This window comes from Mustela lutreola, chromosome 8 (assembly GCF_030435805.1).
Source record: "Mustela lutreola isolate mMusLut2 chromosome 8, mMusLut2.pri, whole genome shotgun sequence".
Lineage (NCBI taxonomy): Eukaryota > Metazoa > Chordata > Mammalia > Carnivora > Mustelidae > Mustela > Mustela lutreola.
This window is the reverse complement of record NC_081297.1, coordinates 112,264,459-112,288,894: the sequence shown is the minus strand read 5'-3', so window position 1 is coordinate 112,288,894 and position 24,436 is coordinate 112,264,459. Positions and strand designations below refer to the sequence as shown.

The window sequence follows — 24,436 nt, the reverse complement described above, 5'->3', positions numbered from 1 at the left end:
CAAATCAAACCATTGATTTTAATGTCTGTTCACTACTTCCTTGTTATATGATTTTTTGACAAGTGTTTTAGCCCCTGTGTTCCTCAGTTTCTTCATTTGCAAACATGGCTAACTATGGCTAACTATAGTGTGTGGGATTTCACTGAGCTAATGTACTTACTTACTTCGCATTTAAATTGGAATTTGTAAGTTATTTTTCCTCCCAAGGAAAGTGATGAGCAATTGGAATACTCATGAGCAAATTAGAGAATTTCTGAAGAGGGAGCACAAGCTAGCAGGGGGAAGTGGCTGGGATTGGGGGCTTGGGGGTGTGGTGGTGGTAGTGAGAATCAAGGTGTCCAGAAATCACCTGATACAGATGGTGCTAGATCTGGTTTCCTGCACAGGCAGCAACTGATACAGAGCTTTGAAAGTTGTGACTGAAAATGGCACCAGCAACTGTTCATTTCATACAGGCTGGTTACCCCACTAAAATTCAGATCTGACATAAAAAGTATTTAAAAATTTGGCTAAGTTGTATGTGAAGCTCTTTAAAGTAACTCCTGTAAAGATGGCATGAAAATCTCCAGGTGGGAATGCTACAATGTCATCTTCAAAATAGGAAACATTTGGATTTGAGGAAAGAAAAAATCGGGTATGGGATGGCATACATTTAGTAATCACCTGGCTTTGTAAGATGTAGCTCGTGCTTTTTCTGTCCTCCTTTCCCTTGTTCTCATAAGAGTTAGAGTTTTGAAATGGAAATCTAGGAGGGTAGTCAGTGCCATATTTCAAATTGTATTATTTTATAGGGGAATCATCCATTTTTGGCAGCTTGCGCTTTGAAAACGATTTTAGCAATGACCCAAAATTATATAATTCTGCAGCTCTTGGTATCTGATTTTCCCCATAGGGTGTTAGTCAGGAGCTTCTCCTATTGCTTTATGAATCACAGGGGCTTAGAGAACTTCAAGCATACAAAGTATCTTGTTTTGGAAAAAAAAAAAAAAGGTTCTTGCATTCCACTATATCTAATTAAACATTGTTTGGAGAACATTAAAATGTTCCCTTAATCTTTAGTGTTTTATGCATGATTACAGTGTAGGCCATCTTGCTCCCTGTTCATTCTCAGACTTGCTGTAAGGAAAGGCAGTGAAAGACAGGGAAGCAATGATTTCCTATTTCCAGGAACTTGTAGCATAACAGAATGGAACAAACCAGAGGGTGGGATGGGGAGACTTGGGAGCAGAAACCTGGGGATGTTCTGTTGGGTCTTTCCCAGGTCTATCTCTGCCACAGGCAGACGGACCCAGAAAGTCTGGGAGCATCTCAGAATAAGGAGAGGTGTCAAGCTGAGGCAGGCATCATAGCCTCCCTCACAGAGCATGGTCGTGGCGTGGGAGCTGGAAGAAGAGTTAGGGAGAAACACTGTAGGGCATATGCAGTGTGTTCGTGTATTCATAGATGAAAATATCCCTATCACAGGCTCTATCACCTCTTTCTCAGAGGCTGTCTAGCATAAAGGGTGTTTGTGCAGTCAGACAAAAGTCTGAGTTTCAGTTATCCCATTAGCTATAGGACCTAGTATGATTTTTAACTTCTCTGTTTTGGCTTCTTCGTCTATACATTTGGGATAATAAAAATACCTACTCATAGTGTTGTGGTTAGGAGTAAATGAGCTACCATACTTAGCACAGTGCCTGGCTCATATAAACACTGGAGATGGGAATATAAATATGGTAAGTGTTGCTCTACCTGATTTTTCTGGGTAATAGAGCCTTGCAAATAGTGTACCAAATAGAAACATGGATGACTTTTTACCCCTTAAAATTAGGCAACTCTACTGACACGCAGGTTCTAGAGCCTTCGTGTAATTTTCAAACATGGCCTCAATATAAACAAAATAGCAGTATGATAGTACTTGGAAAGTCAGTGGCCTCAAACAGAGTGTACATCTCTCCTCAGAATCTAAGTCAAACATAGACGTTGATTCTATATTAGTATTTCAAAGACTGTCTGCATTCCCTCTTTATGACTTAAGCTGTTGAAAAATGTGTTCCAAAATCAAAACAGAAAACTCCAGACTCTTGACCTATTTCAAATTCTAATCTCAACTTTATTTTTATTTTTTGACCCTGAGATACAATTAAGAACAGACTATTCCTGCCATGCTGGTTCCGGAAGGTCGTTGCCTCCCTCTTCTCTCCTTGAACACCAGCAGAAAGCAAGACTTCAGGGGAGTACCTTGTCAGAATATTGATTTATTTATGTAGAAATAACATCTTACACTGAAGAGTAGTTGATTAACTTTTGGTAAACACAACCTCTCACCACATGCCAAAGTGTTTGAAACTTAAAGCCAAGTCTTCTCATTCTCTAAGTACTTTAAAAAAAAAAAAAAAAATAGCATTGTCTGCGGGACCTTGTGCTTTACTCTGAAATGTTCATCCCTATGCTCTGGTGTTCCCTGAAGTCCAGAAAATTGTCCTTGAGCATAAATTATGTTTCACATGAAAAAAAAAATCCTGATTTTTGAAGTTACTTTCAGAAAGGATGTTGAAAGCAAGGGCTCATTCTAGGATGAAAGGCATCACTTCTAAGAACACCGCCCTCTAAGCATTTTAAAATGCATATGCGGATGGTTTGCTCACGGCTGGATTTGCTGGGCTTTGGGTTCACCTGGTGGCCCAGGCTCTCCTGTTTTCCACGCTGGAATTTGCCTGCTCCTGGAGCCCAGCAGAAAGACACTCCAGTGAGCACTCTGACGTACATTCCTGGCCATCTCAGGGAGAAAATAATCGCACATTATTAATGACTTGGGGGACATTAAAAGTGGAACAAGAAAGTAAACTAAATAGTTTCTTTTTGTCCCCGGAGTTCCTCTTGTGAAGAGATGAAGAACAGGGGAGAGAGCAGGTAAGGGAGCAGGAGACAACAAGTGCAGGATCGTTCTGTTTGAAGTAGACCCACGGAGAATTCTTTCATCAGCTTTTCCAAAAACTTAGGTGCCATTCCACTTTGCCTGAAGGCACTTGAAATCTGGAAAGCGGGGGACAGGAATGGCCCAGAGATACTGAGACTGTCACTGGCCCCACAGTAAGAGGGAAAAAATGTCCCGTAATTGTTAAACAGAACTGCAAAGGATAGATTTTGCCCCATCAAACAAGGTGACTCATTATTCAATGTATCCATTTACTTTAGGAATTTATTTGGCATTAATCTTTTCTTTTTCTTTCCTTTTTTTTTTTTTTTTTTTTTTTTTTTTTGAGAGTGGGAGAAAGAGCACAAGGCAAGAGTGGGCAGGGGGTTTGGGGCGGGGAGGAATAGAGGGGGAGGGAAAGAGAGAATCTTAAGCCGACTCCATGCCCAGCACATAGCTTCAGGTGGGGCTTGATCCTACAACCCTGAGATCATGACCTGAGTCAAAATTAGATGCTTATCTGACTAAGCCATCCAGGCGTCCCAACATTAGACTTTCTAAGGCCACATATTACAGGATTACACTGATAGGCAAAGTCTAGAATAGGCAAATCCATAGGGACAGGGAATAGATTAACAGTGGCCTCTGGATGAGAGGTAGGAATGGGAATGATTGCAAATGGGCATGAAGTTTCTTTTTGGGGCGATGGAAATATCCTAAAATTAGGTTGTTTTAGTGGTTGCATAACTATATATTTAGTACACACCATTGGAAAAAACAGTTTTCAAATGTAAAAGTACATACTCTATTTTACATTTTTCATAAAAAGAAAAGAGGCTTAGAAAGTTGGTGGGATTTGGACGCAGAATTATATCCTCACTTGACCCATTCCATGCTTTTTCTTGGGTGCTCACTCATGATGATGTGCAAAAGTATGAAATACTTCCCTTGGAAGGAGCTCATACCCCACCTGCATAGTCAACAAAACAGGCAAACCAGGCATCTTTCCATGTATGAGCGTTATGTGGCTAAGCAGTTACACTTGCACAACAGGGCTGCATGTAATAAGGTGCCAAGTGCATGGCATAGCATAGATAATACACTGTCAAGATCAAGGATGAAAGTGAGCTGAGCATCATGAAGGAGGCTCCTTAAAGTGAGAAGATACTATTGAATCCCAGATAGTAAATATCCCAGTACAATTCTACTTGGACTATTTATTACCTGGGGTGCTGGTCACTTTAGCTTAAGAAAACATGATACATACACCTCCGTATGAACTAGTAGTGCTGGGTGAAATGAAAGCATGTGTCCCCAGAAAGGTGGGCAAGTACTTTGACGGCAGCTCTGTTCATCATAATTCAAAACTGGAAACAACCCCAATGTCCATCAACACAAAAATGGGTAAATTGTGGCCTTTTCATGCACTAGAACACTAAGTTATAAGGAGAGAACTGTGGCATGCAGCTTTATGAAGAATCCCAGAAACATCTGGACCAAAAGAATCTGGACCCAGAACAGTAGGATTCCATTTATATGTAGTTCAAAACAGGCAAACTAAGCCATGGTGAGAAAAAGCAGAATGGATTACTTCTAGGCACCGGGGATTGATGACAAAGAGGCACGTGGGACTTTTTCTGGGGTAAGAAACCTTCTACAGCTTGCCTGCAGTGGTGGTTATAGTGGTGGACAAAACAGTGAAGACACGCTGAAATGTACATTTCATAGGAGTGCGTTTATTATGTATCAGTTTCTACCTCAAAAAATGCATAATGTTGCGAGAAAGGGCCCAGAAAAGAGTGACTAAATGACTGGGGGAATTTGAGAAGCTGTGGTGTAGAGACAGACTGTAAAAGGATTAGTCTTCATATTTTTTGAACAATGTTTATATGTCAGGAGAATTAAGACTAACACTTCCTACCCGGAGGTGTATAGACCAGGAGACAATGGCTTTGGAATCAAGCACTGGTGTCTGAATCCTGGGTTCTCCCTGGCTAGCCACGTGGCCTGTGCATAGGCTTGTGTTCTTTCCAACCCAAGGATGTTAGTGTTGACCTTATATCAAGAGCCATGTGGTGAGAGAGCGTGATCTTGGAGACAAATGCTGTGGTTCAAAGGGAAACCAGAATACTTTGAGGAAACCTCTCTAAACTTTTCAAACCACATCAGGAAAGAACCAACAGTGTACCCGAGTATGATTTCAAATGGGGCTGTGGATCAACCTCAAACATCAGGCTTCCTTATTTAGGGTTTCAGTGCTTGAAACACTTCTGAAAAAACTGCTTTCCTGAGATAAAATTCCCCTAACATAAAATTCACCCTCTTAAATGGTCTAATTCAGTGGATGTTGGTATCTGCAGAATTGTGTAACCATCATCACTCCCTAATTTTAGAATACTTTCATTACCCACAAAGAAACCCATACCCATTAGCAGTCATTCTTCATTCCTCCCCACTGACCCCCCCCAACTCCCAGCCTTCGGCCCCCGTCAGTCTGCGGATTTGCCTCTTCTGGTTCATCTGTATTGTAGCCTGTATCAGTGCGGCATTGCTCTTTGTGTGTGTGGCTGAATAATATTCTGTTATATGTATATAGCATGTTGAATTATTTACCCCCTGATGGAAGTTTGAGCTCCTTCTGATTTTTGGCTGTTAAACACTGCTGTGAACATTCTCATACAGTTTTTTTTGTTTGTTTGTTTTGGTGGTGTGTGTGTGTGTGTGTACATGTGCCTCCATTTTTCTTGGGTATACACTTAGGAGGTAAATTGCCTTCCCTCCCATTATTATTTAAGACCTCTTTTCATACTTCTCAGACTTGGGATCTGTGCTCAGACACCTCCTTTTGATCAAAACTGTGCCTGACAATGCCCTCTGAACGCTGGGTCTGTCTAAGTCTTCACAACAAGAAAGATACAGGTGTAGTGGTCAGGGTGATGGGTTTTTTTGTTTGTTTGTTTGTTTGATGACAAGGAAAGAAGGGGACTGGTTTGTGTTTCCAACAATAAGAATAACATTTACTCAGAGTTTATTAGGTGCCAAGAATTGTCCTAAGTACTTCATGTGATTGATTTAGAGTGTATCTTAGTGTACACTAATTTAGAGTGTATCTTAGCTCACGCAGGTGGGTAATAACCCATTTTTAGGAAGGGTTAAGCAACACTGATAGTAAGTGGAGTCATGGTTGGGTCCACATAGGCTGAGTCCAAGGCCAGAGCTTTAATCTCCCCTATAGTGCTGTGTCACCATAAAAGTATAACTGTCTAAGCTTACTGGGTCTGTCTTCTTTAGTGTTGTAGTCCTGAAAACTGGCATCGTCTCTGGCTAATAAAAGGGACTTAATACATACATGCTGAATAAATAAAAATAAATGAATTAAAGTAACTCAAAACAATTTGGAGACTCTTGTTCATAAAATTCATAAAAAACTTTTAGCCTTGTTTAAAACAAGCAAGTGTGGGTGTGGATGCTCCTTCTCTTTGATCTTTTAGTTATTTAAGCTGGTGCTTCTCAGCGAGTTCTCGTTCTCCTTTTTTCTGTAGTACACACAGTACAACTCAACTGCTGACATTTCATTACTTGCAGAGTAACAGATTGTAATGGATTACGGATTTCACAACACAAACATTTGGCCTGCTCAGAGTGAGGTAGGAGTGAGACAGAAGGTAAAAACATTTAATTTGAAGAATTCACAAACAAGATAATAAAAAAAAAAGTTGTAAAACATATGATGAACTCCCCAGAAAGGATTACATTGTAAAAGATCCAGATGTGGGGAAGATGGTGGACATGACAGAGTAAGACATTCTCCTGCATTGATCACGTTGCTTCCCACTCAAGAACCTCTTCACTATTTCAATAATAAACCTGATACAGGCAAGATTGTTCTTACCTATGTCATTTTCCCCATTTTGTTTTTTTCTGTTTGTTCCCCTTTCAACTCCCACTCTTCACTGGTGCTCTACCAATCTGTATTCAAAAATCCGTGCTTCTAAACTACTCTACTCTGCTTTACTCAAAATTCAACTGACAACCTTTATATTCTTTGAGTTAAAAGAAAGCCTAACCCTTACATCAGTTGCTATTAAAACAATTGGATTCCTTCATATTATATGTGTCAGAACTTGTATCTCCTAATAATTTTTCCCATAGTGACCCATGTGAGAGACCACACAATGATGCTAATACTTGCAACATTTTGGCCAGAGTCAGAATACAAAGCTTACAAGAACATCCATCCTCTTATTTTACCACAGTAACTAAAATTGCTTTTCTCCATTTGATCATCCATTCCTACAGGACACTAAAGAGTTTACAGCCATTTCAATAAAATGGACCTTGGGAAGACAAAAAGAAGCCACTATTGAGAAAAGAATGTACTGTACACTGAGAGAGACTCCTGGAGGGAGAAGATAGAATTCAAAAGATTTTGGGGTACCATAAAAGCAGTACCCTGGGACAACTGGGCATCTTTCAAAGATGACTTCCCTGAAGGTGGTATAACTCAGGATGTATGTTCGAAAAAATTCTCATCTCTTTCTAATTTTCTCGGTTCACTTGGAAATATTTAAACACTGTGGGTGTTCCAGGTGCAGTGATAGGCTCTGGAGAGGAGGTGCATGAGACCGCATCCATGTACTCCCTGAGCTTTCGTCAGCTGAGTGGCTGTATGGCAGAGTAGAGAGAAAATGGGCTTGTGATTCAGGCAGACCTGGGTCTAAATCTGTGCTCTGTTGTTTGTTTATGGATGGCACTGGGCAAATTTTCTTTTCTTTTCTTTTCTTTTTTTTTTTTTTTCCTAAGATTTTATTTATTTATTTGACACAGAGAGAGAGAGATGATTACAAGTAGGCAGAAAGGCAGGCAGGGGTAGGGGAAGTAGGCTCCCTGCTGAGCAGAAAGCCCAATACGGGACTCGATCCCGGGACCCTGAGGCCATGACCCGAGCTGAAGGCAGAGGCTTAATCCTCTGAGCCACCCAGGCGCCCAAATTATATTTTCTAATATGTGGAACAGGGAGAAGAGGAGTCACCCCCACAGGACTGCCCCAAGAATTACATGAAATAACGTGAGAGAAGCAGTTAGTAGAGTGTTGGGCATAGATGTGGGTCTGGCTCTCCTAGCCCAAGTCTTGTCCTTGGGAAGAACAAGGTTCACTTAATGACCGGAGTCTAGATTCGTCCGGCTGATGCTTAAGAAACGCGCTTTCAGCGCACTGCTTTGCTCAGTCTCGTTTATCCAGTTGTAGGGTATCTGTTCAAGCTCGCACTCCACTGTTGGCTGGACCTGGTGCTGGCGGTCTCAGCTCTGAAAATTTGCTCTAGCTGACCTTTTTTCGTTTCTGGAGGGCAGTCTCCATTTCTTTCTGCCTCTTCCAATTCTCTGTTTTAACGACTGGTTCACTTTTTTCCAGTCTTCAGGGGGGGCCTCCCTGTCCATGTTTTTTCTTGTTGCTTAAAACATATGGTACATTTGAATTTATACTTCTTACTCTGCTCTTCCTGAAGCTTTTATTATTTTACCTTATAAAGTTTTGTTACTATTATTGCCACTTCCCATATGCGAGTGTTAATTTTTTGTTTTATATACTTCATATACTTTACAATATATTTTTATACTAATTGCATAGATACTGCATTTTAAATGAATGGATAGGAATTTATATTCTATTTATTTTTTTTAAATGCAAAGAGAAATCCCTCTGCCTTCATTAAGTTCATCAGCACTCATGAGTAAATAATAACATGTTTGTATTAATGAGTACTTTGGCATTTGCAGACTTTGTATCTTGGGCAGGAGTTCATGCTGAGTATTTGAAATATTTAAAAGAAAATGCCAGAGCTGTTTTTTTTTTTTGTTTTTTTTTTTTACTATGTTACATACATTTGCAATATATTATAATATTAGAGGGGGAAAAACATATATATATATATATATATATATATATGAGGGGAAAATATATATATAAAATATATATAATATATATAAATGTATAATATATGTATATATATGTGTGTGTGTATATATATATATATGTGTGTGTGTGTGTATATATATGTGTGTGTGTGTGTATGTGTGTATATATATATATATATATATATATATGTAAGTTTTAACAATGTGTAAGTTGTCAAAGCAGACTGACCAAATGTTAAGATTCTGAAAAAAATAAGTCAAAGCTGAGAAAAACTAGTTCCCATCAGTTGGTTTTTTGTTATTGTATTTAAATTGAGTTTACAGCTGTATTTTGGGGGCAGAAATGACTGGCAAAGACTGCCTAATGAAGACAGTATGGTTAAATAGAAAAGTGTGGGCTTTAGACCTATGTTTGAATTTTAGCTCTGCCATCAGTTGTATGAACTTGGACAAATTACTCAGACTATCCTGGGCTTCAGGTCTCATCCCTTCATTTTGTACATAGATACAATAATGCCAGTTTTGAAGAGTGTTGTGAGAACTCTTTTTGTTGGCATATAGTAGACTCTCAGTGAAAGGTAGCTTTTATTATTTGTGTTTATAGCTTAGGTGGTGAAGTTAAAGTGAGTTTTAATAAAGGTGAGTTTTGGAAATGAGAGCAGAGCTGGGAATACAGGCCTCTGGGTGGTGAGAGTTGTGAAGGGGAGAGCAGTGCAGCAGGTTGAAGTAGGACAATGCAAGGTCATCAGAGGTATTTTGAAAATACCCAGCATCGCTCTCCCCCAATTTAATTCTTTAAAGTCTAAATTTAGATTACTTTTCTAGAGAATTCACAATGAAACATAAAACGATATTAAATTTTCATTTAGAAACTCAGTGAAGTGAGGATTGGTCTCGTCCATTTGTGCGTGAAAAGTCTTCTTAACTAGAAAGGCCATCAAGTGCTACTACACACTAGAGGGATATTTCAAGTTATTTTCTTTTTCCTATGATGTTCTTAGAAACCACATTGTGGAGCAGACAATGCTTGTTATGCATAGCAATACTGTTATAATTGGAGATTGAAATTCTAACTGAAGACTCAAAATCAAATAAACCATAGCTATGGCCAAAAACATGCTAAAAAATCAAAGGCAACTCTACTTCTGTAATAGTTGAAATGGAATTATTATATTCCAAGTCCTATAAAATGAACATATATATACTAAATGCATTAAATTATATCATGGTCTTATTATAAGACAACTGAATACCACTATATCATCTCTATTGTGTTATAAATCTGAGTAGTGATTAATACTATGATAAACTTAGATATTTGTTCATATTCTTTGAAGTCTCCTTGGTGTTGATTCTTCTCCACTTCTTCCTTGGTAAATTTCCATGTTGCAAGCAGAGACTGACATCATAGCTTTCACTAAGTCTTAATTTTTCAGATAAAGTTAAACTAAGCTAAACCACAAGGCTTTCTGTGCATCATGAAAACAGGGTGACAAGAATGCTGAAGAGAACACCATACTGAATAAGCCTTAACAACTATCATCATCTTAATGACCATCAACAAAAGCAGTAACAACAGTGATTTTGCTAAGCATCTACACTGCCTCGCTTTTAAAAGAAACAGACTGGGGTGCCTGGGTGACTCAGTCAGGTGAACATCTGACTCTTGGTTTTGGCTCAGGTCATGATCTCACGGGTCATGAGGTAGAGCCCACATTGGACAAAGTCCGCTTGAGATTCTGTGTCTCTGCCCCTCTCCCTGCTCACGTGTGCTCTCTCTTTCTTTCTCTCAAATAAATAAATAAAATCCTGAAAAAAAGAAAGACCAAAATACCTAAAGCTAGTAAACCATTTTCATTGTTTAATGCTGGTGTATTTTGTTGATGGGCTTTCAGAAGATCCTGGACTTCATTTATAAAACAAGAACAGAATTACTGTTACTGATAGGGACTTTAAAAAGGGAGTTCTGAAATATCTCACAGTATAATAAACACCTTCCCCCATTCCTTCAATCAAAAATATTTTTGCACACCTACTGTGTGCTTGCCCCTGTGATCAAATTGGGTCTCATAGCGGGGAACAATAGGTATGACCACAGCTGGGATGGAGCTTATAGTCTTAAGGCTGGCGGGGAAGGGAGGAAAGGCAGACAATGAACAAGTAAAAAAACCAAAAACAAATAAATATAATTTTCTGTAATGTTATGGATCAAAATAGGTGTCTTTGGTGGACTTCTCTAATGTGATACATTGTAAATGACAAGGAAGGTTCTTATTGGCATCCATGTTTAAATTCCACCAATTAACCTTTGGGAGGATTTCCATTCACGGCATTGATTTGCTGTGCAGAGATTCTCAGAGGGTATGAGTTACCATCTGACTACTAAGTACACTTAGAAATAACATCAGTTCTTTTATGATCTTTGGCCATAAGAGATGTCGTAAGGAATAATGACTTTAACTCATTCCAAAGAAATATCAAGTAATTGACCATTGGAGTTGGAACAATTTTTGCCATTTGACTGAATATGTATTTTCCAAATGCTTTTCTGTGAAGTAAATGTTTTTCTAATTAGGCTTAAAAATGTGAAATTTTGTTGCAAAATTGATTTTCTATTAAGGCAATAAAGTAGTTTCTCTACCCTTCTGCTTGGGTACTAATTAAATTATGTTCCAACTAGCTTTAATTCAGCAATCAATTTTTTTCCCATTTGCACTGGATTACCGAATCTCATTTAAAAACCACTCTTTAACGAATTCCACACAAAGCAGAGGTGATAGACTTATTCTCTAATGGAGGAAAAAAATTACTTGTTTGAAAGTAAAAAAAAAAAAAGGCTCAGTTGTTTTCTGGCGGTATCTATTTCTTATGTTGTTTTTAGAGATAAGAGGTAATAGTGGAGGTTAAAATATATAAATTAGGGACAAAATACTAAAAATACATAAAAATTAGGGATAAAATGCAAAAAAAAAAAGGAACTAAGTGCTTTAAAGATAACTGATGCTAGGGTGCAGAACTGAGACAATTTCTAAAATCATAAAATTTAAGAAGAAAAGAAAAATGGAATTTTAGCCATTCATTATAACATTTGAAGTAATTAAGCAGTTGTATCAATCTGGACTATTATAAAAGTATGAGGGCTGGGTTCAGGTTTGACTGGTGGGCAGCATCAATATTTATTGAATGATTAAAAAGAAAATCTCAAAAACATAGCCTGAAGTTATAATAGTAGAAACATTTTGCAAATGGGTGATTAAAAAGCCTTTTGTAAAAGATGATTTTTGAGGCCCTATCCTAAAAAAAGGGAAAAAAGAAAAGCTTTGTTATTGTCTCTCCACTCAGAGAATGTACTTTTCTGTTTTAAAGAAACAGAAAGAAAAAGGTCTAGTGGTCTGTAAAGTCAAATTCCATCTTCATCTGTTAGAAGGCAGAAGGCAAGACACCTTGAGTGAACTTAAACCAGTAAGGAGGCTTTGACTGTGTCAGAGAAACTTACCAATTCGGAATGGAAATCTGACCAGAGATGCTTTCCCTAGCGGCTAGAATCTAACAGTGGGAGCCCTGTGCTTGTTAGGGCTCTTCCTGGCATAGTTTATCTCTTTCACACACCTTTACATTTTCAACATGTGCTTGGTAACTTCCAGATAAGGCTATTTCCCCTTGTCTCCCCTAAACTGCTTGCACATTTAGCTGATCACTAAAATAACAAATTTTTAACTTACATAATTGCTTCACTATCTTATGACTTTTATGATTTTTAACTTTCTGGCAATAAAGCCAAAATCACAGGGTTGGATCTCAGCGGGTTGGATTTAACTTGTTTAAATCCAAGTGCCAACCTGAACCAGACTACTGTGATGAGTGCCTCGGTTTCTAGATTCCAAAGCTGTTTCTTGAATTCCCTTTTTCCTCACTTTTGTAAATACCTTTCACTTTTTATATTAAAAACAACACTCAACACTGTTAGATAAAAGGAAAATGAAAATCATGAACAGAATTGTTCATGTAAAATGGAAAAACAGTATCTTTAAAATTGTGAGAACCAAAGTAAATCTGGACTACAGAATAGTCATACAACTATAATTTTCCTGCAGTTAATGGACAGTAGCATGAAATAAATAGAGTGTGTATCAGTGAGAATAAGTAATTATTCAGGTACAAAAATGTGATTGGAATCTTACTTCATTTATTATGAGAAAGTTTACACCTGGTTGTAGTCATCTGGAGCTATTTCATAAGCTAGACATCTGTTTTATGAGGCTTCCTATATCATGATAAAAAGAAATAGTCCCTCAACTTCAAACTAAAAATTGCTCTTCCCAAGTAGATATCAAAGAGGAAAGGCTCAAGAGTTTAAAAATGCTGTTGTAGAATTATTTCCCATTAAAAACTTGCAGAGACATTCAGTAAGTAGAATGGTGGTGAGAAAAAGAAGAGAGAAGTAGATTTGGATAGAGGGAAAAGGCCAGAATGAATAGGGAGGTAAAAACAAAGTAAAAGACCACAGAAAAGATTGGCCAAGAAGAAAGAATGGGCGATCTCTTGCTCACTTACTGCATACCAGGCTCTCTACTGGGCACTTAATACTCTATCCTACTTAATCTGAAAGATAAGGGGTAGATGATGGTAAAACCCTTCCTAGATCAACAGACTGAATTTTAGAGAGCTTAAGTAGCGTGTCCAACTTCTCTGATCTGGTAAATGGACTTGTCAGAATTGAAACCCAGGAGTGTTTGATTTTCAGACAGGACTTTTTCCTAAAACCAGGGTCACCGACCATGAGTAACACAAAGATTGGCATGAGGAAGGAAAAGGAGACCACACTATATTCCATGAAAGCCGGAGCCGGGGCTACCCATTCACTTTGTTTAGTACTTACACAGTTCTAGAAATGTAGTGCTACATAGTAAATATCCACATAATATTTTTGAATGAGTTGGGCTACAAGAGTCATAGATAGGGAGAGAAGACATGGAAGAAGAAAGAAGGAAATAGAAAAGAGAGAAAGAAGAGAGCAAGTAAGGGGGTGAAAAGAAAAATGGGATTCTTTTTGGTCAGTCTATCTACTCTGCTCGAGTCTAGAGCCAAGCCTGTCGGCCTATTGCCAAGTCTAAAACTCTGTTCATATTCAAAGAATTTTCGAAAGAGGAGAACTGCTAGATGGCTTACATTTTCCTTATTTTTTTTCTTAAATATTTTCTTAACTCAGGCAAAAATATTTGCCAACTTTTCAGAAACCCAGGTAAATATGATCTTGGAATATCATACCACTTGATAGTGATCAGGTGAAGGTGAGCAGTATGAACTCTGGACAGGTAACTATTGTGAAGGATGAGTGGGTCATATTCTGATACACAACAGGCGAACCACTAACCATTCAGCTAATAAAACCCCTTTCTGTTAATAAGTATTTGTTATAGTCCCACTGTGCACCCCAACTGCAAGGAATTGATAAAGTAAAACCTTTCAACAAAATATAAAAATTCAACAAAACAGCTCATTACTTTGCTCAATAATTAGAAACATTATGATCAAGTGATTGTTTTCAAACATGTTGGATTTAATATTGATACTAGTGCACTCAAAGAGAAGAACTACTTATAAACATAACAAAATTTAAAAACTCAATATTATCCTTGCATGGTTTTTTAAAATAATATCCACAGTGGGGCTAAATTGATTTCAGTATCCATGGATCTAATTCTGACTAACATACTTGGTTAAGTTATATATCTTTCTTTCCAAAAGGAAAGAAGAGCTCAGCTCAAATACCTTTTATTCCTTTTTTTACAACCACATAATAATTTTAGAGCACTAATAAGATTTGATTGCAGTACAGCAATCAACAAACCTGTTCTAAAACCTCACTGAGTTACATAGATCATAGAAAATCTCAGGTTGAGAGGACTCCCAGGTAATGGGCTTGGCTGAATTTCTCTGAGGGCTTGGGCCTCTCTTTCATCTCCCTGGTGGCCCCAAAGGGATCACACATGACACAATCCTAGAAATCCTGAAGGAGGCTGTTGACAATCCCTTGGGCTTATAATCACCCAAGGGATGGTCAGGACCCCAGAAATGGCTAGAAAAGTTGTTGCTTTAGGAATTCAGAGAAGTTAGAGTTGTTTGCCTTTCTGATATTGGCCTGTTGAAAATTTGTACAGAAAAACGCTAGGCAGGCATAGCATAATCAAATAGAATTGATTATTATGTAGCTTAAATGCACTAAGGATACTGAACTTCCCTTTTTAAATCACAGAAAAATTCTGGGCTGAACTGTTAAAACTGGGGGAAAAAACAATGTGAAGAGTACTATAAAAATGTGAGTCATTTAAAAAATGGATTTAATATCAGCCTTTGTGAATTATATTTGATGTTCCACCCATCATACTCCGATATCTGTGGAGAAACAATGAACGGTCTGTGATATGCAGACATAATCAAGGGGAAAGTGCTATTTGATTTCTGTTTAATAGCTACATAACCTATGTAGAAAACACAAAATGATTGTGGAAAAATACAAAGAATAAGATGATTTTTCACTGTCCTTTTAAAGAAGTAGATGTGTGCGTGTCTGGCATTTTGGAAGCTTTTTGGAAGCAGATAGTGGGCGTGTGTGTGTGTGTGTGTGTGTGTCCAGGGAATTATCTATAGACACAGCACGCAAATCTTTCTCCTTTCTTTCAAATAAGACCCAGAAGACCTGTGTGCTTTTTAATAAGGTTATGCAATCAATCCCTTAACCCTATTTTGCCAGCTGTCAGCAGCTGGAGGCCCACATCATCATGTGCAGAGAGATTCTTTCAATAGGTTATTATGTGGGGAGCAACTGGCGAGTACAGCTCGTTGTATTAGAAATGCTAATGTCTTCCTTACCTCTTCCTTCTCGGCACTCTGCAGATCACGCCATTCCTCAGTTACGTGACCGAAATCCACTGTGTTCATGGGGACTTTAAATTCCCCAATGATGTCATGCTTAGAGAAACGGTCAAAGTCATAAACGGCCATCACCAGGGTCTTGCCACCCAATTCTGAGTAGGGCACCTAAATAAAAAGAGAGGAGGATAAAAATCCAGTCACAAAAATGCTGAAAATGTGTGACTTGTTCAAAGTGTTTAATTTTAATACTCTAGCTGGATAAACAAAAGTGGGATAATTGTACTTTTTAAAAAATTAATTTGTTTGAATAACTACTTGCAGCTAAATTGGGAGACAATGGGGGCTCAACCATAGTCATCACTTTATCCTAAAGTTCTAGAAGCTATTGTATTATTGATAATGAGTCTTACTATTAGTCATGCTATAATCACCTTAAGGTTTAATAGTGTTGGCACACAGTAGGCACTTAAATATTCATCTTTTGAATGATTAGAATGATCAGGTGGGAATTTGTTTGATAGAAGAATAATCCAAGCTAATTGCACTTGACTGTGTAGTACAAGTTTTACTTGTAGAACATTTTGTTATTGTTACCAGTTATCTTGTCAGGGTATACTTATTTGAGGTAGAAAACTTGTTTCAAAAAATCTGTTAACTCTTTCAAGCCATTTGGATGGCACAATTGAATGGAGCAGCAGATCTTTTCATAAATCTGCTAGAAGTCAGAAAGGATTGAAATGAAATTCACAAGTTGCCTTACCTACTCCCTAAAATAATTTACTGATTGACAGGAACTGACTAGGAAGTGGATGTTTTGAATATCAGAGATGCATTATAATATAGATCTTGAAGTTCATTCTTAGGTATGACACTTTTAGGATGAGTTGTGGCAAAAGGCCAAGAACTGATGAATTCTCCAGCTGCTCAGATGAATCTGGGACAGATGCTATGGGTTGGGATTTTATTACTGACATTTTTAATATTCAGGGAGAGTAGTGCCATCTAAGTAAGCTACACTTCAGTAACTGAGTAGAAATGCCTAATTAAGAAATTGTTTAGACTTGTATTGAAGTTTTGATCAATTTTTATTTATCAGTGTAAACGATTGTCTTTGCTCCATCAAACATTTCTCCATGAATTCTGTATGTTTAAGGGAAGGGGAAGGAAGCATATTTGACTGTATATGTTTAAGAGTTTACAGTTTTTCAGGAGTTTTTTTGTCACTTGTCATCTCTTTGGAATCTAATTAAAATACTTTGATTGAAAAAGAGGAACAATACATTTTTCATTTTGGGAGAAAAAAAATAAACCCTTCCCAACAGCTGAATTTCAAAGGAAGAGATGAATTTTAGAATAGGGATAACCTCCAGAAATTTCATCTTATTTCCAAATTCACTCTGGATTTAAAAAAAAAAAAAAATTACTTTTTTTTTTTTTTTTTGTGATTCTTTTGAAATAACATTAGTTGAAAAAAACTGAACTTGGGGTTAGGCAGGCCAGGGCCTGGGTTTTCCCACTTTCTAGCTGAAGGGCCTGGGGCAAGTGAACCAACTTCACACTTCTCATTTACCAAGTAGTGATAATAATAGGGCCCATTTCATAAGGCTGTTTGGAGGAATACATGTGAGGCATTTAGCACAAAGCTGACATAGTAGGCCTTCTGTATTTGTTACCTGAATGATAAGTAGTTCCTTTAGCTGGGAGTTTGGAGGAAAAGAAGCTGCATTTAGGTTGGGGATGTCAAGTTCATGTCAAGCGGATTAGAACTCAGTTTTTTTTTTTTTTTAAAGATTTTATTCATTTATTTGACAGATGGAGATCACAAGTGGGCAGAGAGGCAGGCAGAAAGGGAGAGGGGGGAAGCAGGCTCCCTGCTGAGCAGAGAGCCTGATGTAGGGCTTGATCCCAGAACCCTGGGATCATGACCTGAACCAAAGGCAGAGGCTTTAACCCACTGAGCCACCCAGGTACCACTTGAACTCAGTTTTAAAGCCTATCATCTTAAAATTGTTGTGCTTCTATTTGAACAACCTGTCCATTGGCATTTCAGGATGCATAATCTATAACATCTCCTGGCAAATTTAACCATTCTTGGAACAGCATCATGGTTCTTCAGTGTATCAAAATATATTATACTTTGGATGGACTTATGGTTTGATTAACATTCCTGAAATAAAATGGAACCTGACAAAATTTTATAGACAATTTAAAAATTTTAATAATTAAACATGCCTCATCAAATTTTAGGAACACATTTTTAAAATTAACATACGGGTAACTCAAAACAAAGATCCCCCAATATTTCAAATAATTTAAGAATCTGCTTCCTAAATCGTTGTTAGAAACTCCTGACCTAAATTAATATTAAAATATAGTCAAATAGTATGACTGTGATTACTATTTGTAGTATTTTGTTTTATTTTCATTTTGTTTTGTGGTGGATTGGCCATAGTGATTAGTTCTTCATAAGCTGAGTAGTTTCAGAATGTTTTCATTGAGACTCTAAACAAACTCTCTGGGCATAGAAAAGTGTAGTTTTTAAAGAGATTACTGACAAGACATTGGAGACTTTTTTGTCTTAAAACGTCAAATTTCAGAGTGAAGAGAAAGACACTGCTCTTTTGCGAAATTGGAAACAGGGCTTGAGAAAATGACTCATGCCCTCGGTTTCATCCATTTATTTCCTACGCAGTATTTGCCAACATGAGGCACATGCTGTCGCGAAGGCTGGCTGATAGATGAGGGGTTCTGAATCCGCCTGCTGGCATATTCACAGACCTTTCATTTTTCAGAAATGTATTATTTTAAGTAATGCATTTAAAAATTTTTTTCCACATATTAAAGAGAGCTATGAAAGTGTTGTTTCTGTGCATGACTTCGAGGCAAGAGCTATGGGACTGTGTATATGCAGAGATGCCCGAGGCTCACCAAGCCCGTTTCCCTGTCCAGTCATTATCATTTGGCCAGAATCTCCTTAGGTTATTGTTTGTCAACTGAGGTGTCTCAACAAGATGAAGGCCATTAGGGAAGAGAGGACCGTTGAGGGGGAAAAAGGCTAGAAATGCTGAAAAACAAGGGATTCCTATTCTTTTTATTGATAGTTAAGAATGGTTTCGGTGTGCTCAGATTGGCTGTGTATACACAGAATTTCACAACGAGAGTAAAGCCAATTGCTACCATTTAAACAGTGGAACACAGTTTACTCGGTTCTGTGATAGTGATTTATTTTCAGGAACTTCGAGACTTAGAGAAAGAATGATTTCATTCTTGCTTGGGCTCTATTTTAGAGAGGGGGACATGTGCAAGTCTATTGGCTTACCTAGTCGACCTCCCTTTTGAGACATGAATGACAGCCTCTTTATCTCCCAGGCTATATTCTGTTCTGAAATGGCTGAGCCAAATCCTACTCTGACCACATCTAAATGCAATATAGAATCCTCACCGGACTGAAGTTAAGAATTTTAAATATTCTGAATAGACTCATCTGTGAGCCTCTGAACAAGGGGCTATGTGCACATCTATGTATGTGTCAGGATGAGATTGGTCTTGAAAACCACAGTGAAGTCATTGTAGGTACAAAAAAAAAAAAAAAAAGGAAAGAAAGAAATACCTTGAAAGTAAATTGCTCATTGAAGACAGGATTAAGGGTCTTTCGGTGGACTTTTGTCTCAAATTTCTTCTTTTTATCAGGCAGCAGAAACACTTTGACATAGGGATCAGATGTGCCCCCCATGTCTAAGGCAGGCAGCTCAGCAGCTTGGATAATCCCTACCAGCAGCTGTAATGAGAGACAGAATAGAGCAAACACAAGCATTGGTGGACATTTTGGACAAGATTAACTTGTTTGCGATGCTGCGTATTATGATCTCTTGCTTTCTCTTCCTCTTTGCTTTTAATAAACTAGTTCTCTTATCAATCTAAACACAGAAGGCAAATGAAACAAGCCATATAGACTTCAGAAACCAATTATGACAGATACAGGCTCTGGGAAGCCTGGTTTTAAGCACAAAAGAGGCTTTTAAAAGGTTGCTGATTACAGTTAAATATGGAATTTATATTTGCAAAAGGGCTGCAATCAAATAACTTTCCAGTTGCTAAAAGCCCTCGTGCATTATTTTCCTTTCCAGGGCATGATTTGTAAGTGGAAATAAATTGTTAAACAATAACAAGTCTGTGATTATAAAGTAGGAAATTTTTATTCTGCGCTCAAAGCTTCAGACCAGCAAAATAGGAATTTCTTAGAAATTGGGTAGCATTTTGAGATAAAAATAAGATGAGCAAGTTTCTCTCACATTTGACCTTTATTTGTATGCTGCCTATTTCTTATTTTAACTTACAGTAAAATTATTATTTATTCTGAAATTAAATCTAGGACATGGAGTCAAAGAAGTATAATTTCAGCTTCACATAAATGAATGTAAAATTACAGATACGGTTTGTAATGCTAAGAGACTATGTTTCTGATTTTTTTTTTTTCAAATACTGAGATTTTTCCATGTCTCTTTTCCCAGTGATACATTCCTGTTTTAGGACTGTGAGTGTAGGCTGGCATTGTTACTGTTTTGGGGAAGAAAATAAAATGTGGGAGCGGACTCTTCCAGATGCTCTGTCATCAGATGTTTTGTATCAACAGACTGTTTTAGATTCACATGGGAAACAAAAGTAGACTCTTAGTCAAGGTTATACAAGATATATACGTGTCAGTAAATGTGGTTACATTACAGCTTTTCACATTAGGCTGAAACATTTGAGTCTGTGCCTTTTTAGCCAGATAGAGTAGAAATGCTATTACTTCCTTAAAAAAAAAAAAGTCACATTCATTTTCTATAAAACTGACCCATCGCATTTGTAAAAAGAGCACTTTGGCTAGTTCAGTTTTTAACCAGGACCAATGCTCTGAATGACTGATTTTTCCATTTTAATGCTCAGTATATTAGTGAGTGTCAGTTAAGAACACTGGATTGCAGGTATACAAAACACAGATGTACAAGAATAGCTAAAATAGACATCAGATTATTAAGACAGGATTAGTAAAGCAAACAGTTTGTTGATTTGCCAAGTTGGTATTTGGAATTTGCCTTTAGGTAGTAATGTGAATAAACAAGATTCCATTTTCCCCTTCTCACTTTTTGAAATGAATGTGCTTTTGGGCAGAGAATGCACTAGTACTATGACCTAAACTCCTTAAACCTAGATAACTTATATTTTAAAGATTTTTGGATATTTTGTTGATAAGGTGTGTCATTGCTTCTAACCCTTCCCCCTCTTCTGCTTGAGCTTTCCCTATGCCATGACAGCTTCTCATTTAGAGCACTTTAGGGTTGACATTCAGTTTCTGTAAGCAAACATGTATATTTGATTACAGCTTAATGTATAAAATTCCTCAGGCTTTATCTTTTCATGACTCAGAAGAATCAGTTCATAAATTAGATTAGCCGAGAACACCTGGAAAGATCGATGCATATGAACTAAAAAATATTTCATCAGCTAGATCTTCTAGATCTTCAGAATGAAATACCTTCTAAAAATTTGGTGTTTGCTAGAAGGGGAACAGCAAAAGCACTTAGTATATTTGAGTAAAAAAAAAATCCGTGCAATTTTCTTAAAGATGCTTTATAAAATGATACTTAAAGTACTCCAGCTAACTTAGAAATTTCAAAATTATGACTAACCAGGATAATATACCACTAGATTTCTACTGGATAATATGAAAGTAGAATAAAATAGTAAAAAAAAAAAATACTGGATACGTATATAAAGTCACAAGTTTCTGGAAAAAAATGTTACATGTTAATGTTAACACTCATCTTCATTAGACTATGTAACTATTAGAAAGTTTTGCTCTTGACCAACTCCTGATTGCCAAATTTTGGTAGCTGGGATAGAAGTGATCTCAAATGCCCTATTTAATTAACCATAAATGGTATATTTATAAATGTGTATAAATCTGTACCTATAAACTTGTATCTGTAACCAAAATGCAGCTTTCTAGAATGTATTATAAAATAACTAGCCAGGGCTGAAATGAAGCTGATCAAATAAATTTTTTTTAATATGATAGAGCTTATTAGTACATTCTTCATGAGGAAACTTCTGGAAATTCAAAAAGTGAAGACATTATTTAAATTGTTGATTTCTAAATAACACCCAGAATTCTTGCAACTACATAGAACCCTCACAGTGTTACTGACTTTGGACTTTCATTGTCAGAGCTGAGTATTGGTGTTTTATGTATTGTTCATTTCTCATCAACATCATCATTTCAATATCAATGAAATAATTAACACAAGCTGTATTAGAAGTAAATGTATTAACATGTGTCACTTTTTCCTCATCCAAAAAGGTGAAATAAAATAGTTAAATTCACTTTGTCAGACAAGGACATTGTCCTAAAGATTCTTAAGAGCCCCATCTCTTATTCAGCTGATTCCACTAATTCTTTTTTTTAAATTTATTTAAAGATTTTATCTATTGGAGAGAGCACACACGAGCATACACGAGTGTACGTGCAAGCCCGTGTCATGAATAATGTGGGTGGGGGAAGGGCCCAAGAGGCAGAAGAGAGAGAATCCTCAAGCAGACTCCTGCCTTGGAGCACTGAACCCAATGTTGGCAGATCCCAGGACTCTGAGATCATGATCTGAGCCAAAATTGAGAGTCAGACACTCAAACGAATGAGCTACTCAGGTGCCCCTCCACTAATTCTTACCTAGCTTTTTCATTTGACAAATCAGAAGGTAAAGGGACATGGTCAATTTCATGTGTCCTAGAAGGCGTTTTTTTTTTTTTTTTAATTATGATTATAATTTTTTTTTAATGTAGAGATTTTGAACATTTTCCTTTGAGCTACTTCTATAATGCAGTTAATAAAAGGTAGTAATATTATCATCCATCTAGGTGGCACATCTAAGCTTTTTGAGAAATTGAAAGCAGGAGTGTTTTGTTACTGCCTTGAGTTCCTTAACAGTTTTTGGGTAGCAGTCTCAGGCACTAGAAATCAAGTTGCTGGTCTTTCTCCTCCCCTGGGTGCTAGGAATTTTACCTAGTATCATGATAAGGCATTCCTGCCTTTGAAATTCATGGGAGGCAGCCAGTTTTTCATCTTTGATTCCTTATCAAACAGGTTTTGTTTTAAAGCTTTGGTTGATTGGTGGTTCACCTCTGCAAGATCGAATTCCATGAATTCCAAGGGAGATTGCCATAGCTCAGGCTGAGGGGCTGGTGGGAGCTGTCAGAATAGGACTGCTCCTTGCAAGTTCATTTGTATTCTGCCTGCCTGCTGTAAGTGCCATAAGTAGATGTAATCGGTTGAATACTGTGAATTCTAATTATCAGAAGTTAAATTAGCAAGTAGGGGACTGCCTGCACTCCGAAATGATTTCATCAATAGCTTTGATAATTGCATTTTTCCCCTCTGAGCAAATGGAATGTTTTAAGAAGTATCTTGCTTCAATTTCTACTTGGTAATTTCAGAAAACGTCATGGAATTAGAAATCATTTCCCACCCCCTTCAGACCTGGTTATTCTGGAAATCATAATCCAGTGAATATTGAAGTTTTCCCAGTTTCTCCTCTTCTTTAGGTTCTTCTTTTTCTTCCCCATCAGTCAATCCAGTTTCGGCATCATCATCCTTTAGAGCCTAGGAGCAGGGGAATGAATTATATGTGAATTCAGGTGAATTCATTGAAACCCGTATCAACCTGGGCCTGTGGTTATACTTCCAAGCAAGCACTAAGATGCTGGAAATCCATTTGTCTGACACACATTCACATTTGCTGCTTATACATTTTTAAAATTCCACTTGTGCACGGAATTTTCTTCCCCAGTCAGCAAGCAATATGGAAGCAATGGAAAAGCCCCTCAGAATGTGGCAAGCGAAAAATGTCAAGTTGGTGCAGAGAAAATGTCGACTTGGTTTCATGTTTGGCTTTGGTAAAACTGCTTCTTTCAGAGGTATGATAAACATGCTATTAACCAGGCCAGATTTCACATTCATGTAGTTTAAAGAGATCTAAGCTCAGCATCGTGTAAAACATCATCGTTACATGCAGTGGAGAACTTAGATGAAATGCGTGGCCTGTTCTTGCTTTGTTTCCTATGAGAAAGATAGCTGAGTAAGTGATTCTCAAAGAATTTTAACTTCCTGTGTTTTACATAGACATTTAGAATGGTTATGGAAAAAGTGGAAAAAACATGCCACCAGCAAATGCATGTTCAGATGAAAATCTACCCCACTTCCAGTTGAAGTTTACCATTTTATTTTTATAACAGCTCCATAGAAAGCTAGGCTGAATTAAATTGATTTATGGGTCTATTTGAGATAAAAAAAAATAAAAGCAGTTACGTTTGCAATTTTGTCAAACTGCAATCAGCATTAAGATTTATTTTGTATCAATGAACAAAAATCTTGGTTCTGAACTCTCAACTCAGTTTGGGCCAACTGAATATTCTTTATGATCTAAAACTTAAGTGTAATATGAAATGAAATACTAGAAAGCTCATTATTTCATAAAACATATTCAATGCTCCTCTTTTTTGAAAATGAAAATAGATAATGTATTTCCCCATGAAGTACAAGAACTTTGCTGAAAAAAAAAATTAAAGGCTATAAAGATTATAAATATTAGGTAAGGTTTGCTTCAGAGAATTAGGAAAAATAATTTTTAAAACTATCTGTAGTTATTCAAAATTAAAAATGATAAAATTACATTTCCCTGACTGCTAGTAAGGTGGAAAAATTTGAAA

At 37.2% G+C, this 24,436-nt stretch overlaps 1 protein-coding gene across 3 annotated transcripts in view; it reads right to left on the bottom strand.

Moving 5' to 3' along the window:
- The window catches only part of SYT1 (synaptotagmin 1), a 547,301-nt gene that overhangs the window by 126,453 nt on the left and 396,412 nt on the right, over positions 1–24,436 (bottom strand). For 2 of the 3 annotated variants that reach the window (XM_059186404.1, XM_059186405.1), the window contains 3 exons: positions 23,208–23,330; positions 19,302–19,469; positions 15,689–15,856 (listed from right to left, as the gene is read on the bottom strand). In XM_059186404.1, coding sequence (XP_059042387.1) covers positions 15,689–15,856; positions 19,302–19,469; positions 23,208–23,330 — 459 coding nt within the window. The remainder of the gene's footprint in view (positions 1–15,688; positions 15,857–19,301; positions 19,470–23,207; positions 23,331–24,436) is intronic. The other variant, XM_059186406.1, reaches the window with a different exon arrangement.